We start from the raw sequence: 4559 nt of genomic DNA on the forward strand, positions 1-4559 counted from the left end.
TGGCAGACCTCTTGCTCACCGCTGTTTTTCTGGACATAGGCATCTCTGAACAGCTGTGAGTTGCTTCCCCCAATCCGCCATGCACTCTTCCGCTGACCCACAGTCCAACCCATTTTTATTTAAATGTAGAAATCCACTTATGCTTTCACACACACACACTCTTTTGTGTCGTTCAAAGTAGGGAGAGAGTGTCCCTCTGCCCTGTTCCCCCACTGCACAGAAGCCTAAGCTAATAGTTTGGGAATAAGCCCCCTGCCTCCTATCCTGTGTTGGAGGACACGGCTACATCGACAACTATACCTTTTTCTTGTCAAAAATATCATGTTTCTGAAAAACGTCATTATACCGTACATATTTGTCTGCAACCTGCTCTTCTCATTGAACCATGTCTCTTCTACATCTGTTCTGGCCAGTTCATTCTGTCATCTCATTTTCATACAATGTATTGGTCATTATTATATTTCTATTAATTTCCTGTTGATCTTTGCCAATATTCTCTTAAGCCATTTGTCATACATATAATCTTCCCATATTAGGAATGTAAGCCATTGGCTGAGGTATGTTCTCCAAGTCTTGCCTTAAAAGGGCTCAGGAGGCAGGGGGATTGGAGCAAGATGTGAAAGGAGAGGTTGTCCCGGGCCCGAGGAGTGGGTGTTTGGTTGTTTTAAGTCCCTAGGGTCTTATCCTTTTTGTTCTTCAGAGCCAGGATTGAATCTTCTGAGCCTGTGGACAGAATCAGGAATAGAGTGGAGGTAGGAAAGGAAAGTGGAATGAGTTGGAGGAGGGTCCAGGATAAACAAAATAAGAAGAGCAGACACAGCAGGCAGAACCTAAGAGAGCATTGCTGAGGCTTGTCTGAGCTGCTTTCTTCTCAGTCCAAGTCAGTTTGACTTGGGCAAGTCTTGAGTAATAGTCCTAGGGGAGGGATGAGGACACAGGGGTAGGCTGAAGGAAGCCCATGCAATCCACCCCCCAAAGCAAAGTCTTCTTCCAGGCTCCCAGGAAAGGGCATATCAATGACTTCTCGCTCCCTTTTCTTCTCACCCAGCTCTGATGTTTAACCTCATCAGTAACCTCCTCCACCAACTAGACCAAAGGACTCACTTATCACCAGGAAGGGGACTGCACCAGCTGGATTTCCTGCCCCTTCTCACTGCTCCACCAGAGTGCATCCCTTCCCCCATCCTGCAGGGACTGACCAACCTCTTCACCCTCACATCTCCCTACAGCCATTCTGTATCCACAGAGGCCATCTTTCACCCTGCCCACCCCCCACGAGGCAAGTAGTAGACACCCCCTCCACCCTACTTTATCTAATACTTACTCATCCTCCAGTCTCACCTCCTCAGGAAAGCTCACCATGATCCTCAGACTAACCTTGGTATCCTTGAATGCCTCATCCACTCCCTTCATGCTTCCTTAGAGCCTTTAATGAGGTTTGAGACTATATGTTCTTGTGTGATGATTTGATGACTTTGTCCCAGCTAGGCTGAAATCTCAGCTCTTGTTCATCAGTTGCTATGTTTATCAATTCAACAACTATTAACATAGTGATTCTTGTATCAGGCACAATTTGGGAGATGGGAGAGGGGTATCATTGAGAACTAGGACCACTTGATCAGTGGTGGAGAGGGACAGTCATTCACACAATCACACAGAGATCCTGAATAGGAGAGGCCACCTTGCTGAGTTCTCCACTTGGGGCTGCAGGACCACCACCCTGTGAGAAGTTTGAGCTGGGAGACTTCCACCCCAGCCATGTGAATTATGTTCCTTGAAATTTATTTCTGCCCAAAGACTGGCACTCCATGACACTCAATGATTATTTGAGGAATAAAAGGGAGCTGGAAGAACCAAGGCTAAAGTGGACCAGGAGGGATTCTAAGCAGGAATTCTTGAGAATATGTGAGCAAGGACCTCCTTGTGTGCATTCATCTCTCTCTTCTTTGGTCTAAGCGAGTCCTTTCTTTCTGCACTCAATCGCCCATTCATTGACTATTCTGTCCAAGTTAAACATGTCCAGCGTGTACCAATCCCAGGTGCAGGAAGGGTCCCCAGGAGAGCGCAGCCTGTGGCTAGGGAAGCTCAGGGACCCTAAGGGGTGTCATTGAGCTCACATGGTGGAAGAGCCAGCATCGATCCACCTCTACAAACCAGCCCCCACCAACTAGGCGGCGAAGATATCACTTCTGGGGGAGGTAGACGCAGCGCATGAGAAGTTGCAGTTGGGAGGGAGAAATATTCTGGCCAGGGGCCACCGGGTGCCTTTTCGCGAACTGGTAGCGATGCCTCTACCACTCCAGACACCCGCCCTGCGAGATGCGCCCCCTGCGGTACGGGTCAGGCGGCGCTTTCGGGGCTCCGCGCCAGCCAATGAGAGAGGCCTGGATGGGCGTGCCCCTTGAGCCTCAAGCATAAAAGTTCCGCGCACGCCCCGCCCACCACTCTTCTGGTCCTTACACAGACTCAGAAAGAACCCACCATGGTGCTCTCTTCTACCGACAAGACCAACGTCAAGGCCGCCTGGGATAAGGTCGGCGGCAATGTTGGCGAGTATGGGGCAGAAGCTCTGGAGAGGTGAGGCCCTTTCTCCTGCTCCGACCTCAGGGCTCAACACTAGCCTCGGGGTCTTGCCAGCAACCCCTCGGTGGACTCCGCCAGGGCTGGCGCCCACATCCCCAAGATCTCAGAGTCCGGATCGCGGACCTGCCCCAAGAGGCCTGCCAGCGCCCTCTTTCAAATCAGAGGCTCACGACCCTGCCCTGGAACACCACCCCCACCCAGCTGCTCACCCTCCTCTCCCCGCAGGATGTTCCTGAGCTTCCCCACCACCAAGACCTACTTCCCCCACTTCGACCTGGCCCACGGCTCCTCCCAGGTCAAGGCCCATGGCAAGAAGGTGGGCGACGCCCTGACCAACGCCGTGGGCCACATAGATGACCTGCCTGGCGCCCTGTCCGCTCTGAGCGACCTGCACGCCTACAAGCTGCGTGTGGACCCCGTCAACTTCAAGGTGAGCACGCGGGCCTAGCCCGCAGAGATCTGGGTGGAGGGTGCAGCGGGCCCTTCTCAGCGCCGCAGAGAATCCTGTGGGTTCCAGAAGGTGGAGCGCGGGCGGCGGCGTCGGGACGCGTCCTAATATTACCTCTCTCCGCAGCTCCTGAGCCACTGCCTGCTGGTGACTCTGGCCAGTCACCTCCCGACCGATTTCACCCCTGCTGTCCACGCCTCTCTGGACAAGTTCTTGGCCTCCGTGAGCACCGTGCTGACCTCCAAATACCGTTAAGCTGGAGCCGCGGCGACCCTCGCCCGGGCTGGGGGCCCCTTTGCGCTCCGCGTACCGGCACTTCCTGATCTTTGAATAAAGTCTTAGTGGGCTGCAGCCTGTGTGGCCTGGGTTGTCTGTGTCCTCGAACGTGCCAGGGAGGGGGCTCGTTCTCCTTTCCTGGGACCAAGGACCTTCTGCAGTGGGCGAAGAGAGGGAAGGGGATAAAAGGGCACAAGAGAGAGTGAAGCCAGTCCTGCGGCCACTGCCTGGGATTCGCTGGGCTACCCTCTACCCTCACTCCTGAGTGCTTTGCTGCATACATTCCCCTCCCCACCTCCCACATATCATTCTCCAGTCTTTGCTATTTAAACGAGTTTGCTCCAATAATGGATTCGTTTTCCATCTTTACATTTTATGACACAACACACTTGCTCTGAGAGTTGTCCAGCCTCCAGCCTAAGACCTCTGAGCAGTCCTAGGGCTCCTGCCAGAGGTGAGCGGTGAGGAAGACAGCAGGTCACACTCCAGAGTTGTAGTGAATGCTCCCCTCTCCATTGAGCGCCTCCCAAATACACACACAGTCTAGATGAAATTGGGGTTGAGCAATGCAATTACAGATGCTAGGCAATTTCCTGGAGACACCTATTTCACTTGGTGCCACGCCCTATGATGCTCACTCTGCAGTCACTGACATCCTGGGGCCATCGCAGGTGTGGAGGCCCAGTTTTGGGGCCTCATTAGGCATCAACTGCACCTCCCTGAGGCTGGCACCTCAGAGGCCCACTGACTTCCCCAAATGTTGCAGCTGAAAGGAGAGTTAGGACCAGGGAGCCTACACCCTGATGTGCTTCCTCTCCACAAAGCAGGCCCGTAGTGCCTTCAACTTTAGAGTGAGGGCTTGAGGTGTCTGGCCGGGATTGCAGTCCAGCCCCAAACCTCTGAGAGCAGTGTCCTTTCTTCCCTGTGCCCAAGAGTGGTCCTTGGAAAATGAGATCGCACGTACCCTGCCTCAGTTTGTGATGCTTTTTAGCACAGCTAGTGGCATAGTCTGAGCTCTCAGTACAAGGCAGTCTTCCTTATTTTATTATTAGGAAAAATGGAGACCTGGGCTAAAAGTGGAAACAACCCAAACATCCAGCAACTGATGAATGGACAAAGAAAATTGGTCCATTCAAACGATGGAGTGTTACACAGCCAGAAAAAGAAATGGAGTATTGATAAATGATACAAGGTGGATAAACCTTGAAAATGTGCTAAATGAAAGAAGCCAGACACAAAATACCATATATTG

The 4559-nt window shown here is 52.5% G+C and overlaps 1 protein-coding gene across 1 annotated transcript; it reads left to right on the plus strand.

The window, feature by feature from the left end:
- Window positions 1-2455: 2455 nt before the first annotated feature.
- Window positions 2456-3382, plus strand: LOC105303245 (hemoglobin subunit alpha-like). Its single transcript, XM_011376736.2, has 3 exons — window positions 2456-2577; window positions 2809-3013; window positions 3158-3382. The coding sequence occupies exons 1-3, from the start codon at window positions 2483-2485 to the stop codon at window positions 3284-3286; spliced, it is 429 nt and encodes a 142-aa protein (XP_011375038.1). The 5' UTR covers window positions 2456-2482; the 3' UTR covers window positions 3287-3382.
- Window positions 3383-4559: the final 1177 nt, after the last annotated feature.

Source organism: Pteropus vampyrus, unplaced genomic scaffold, assembly GCF_000151845.1.
Source record: "Pteropus vampyrus isolate Shadow unplaced genomic scaffold, Pvam_2.0 Scaffold303, whole genome shotgun sequence".
Classification (NCBI taxonomy): Eukaryota; Metazoa; Chordata; class Mammalia; order Chiroptera; family Pteropodidae; genus Pteropus; species Pteropus vampyrus.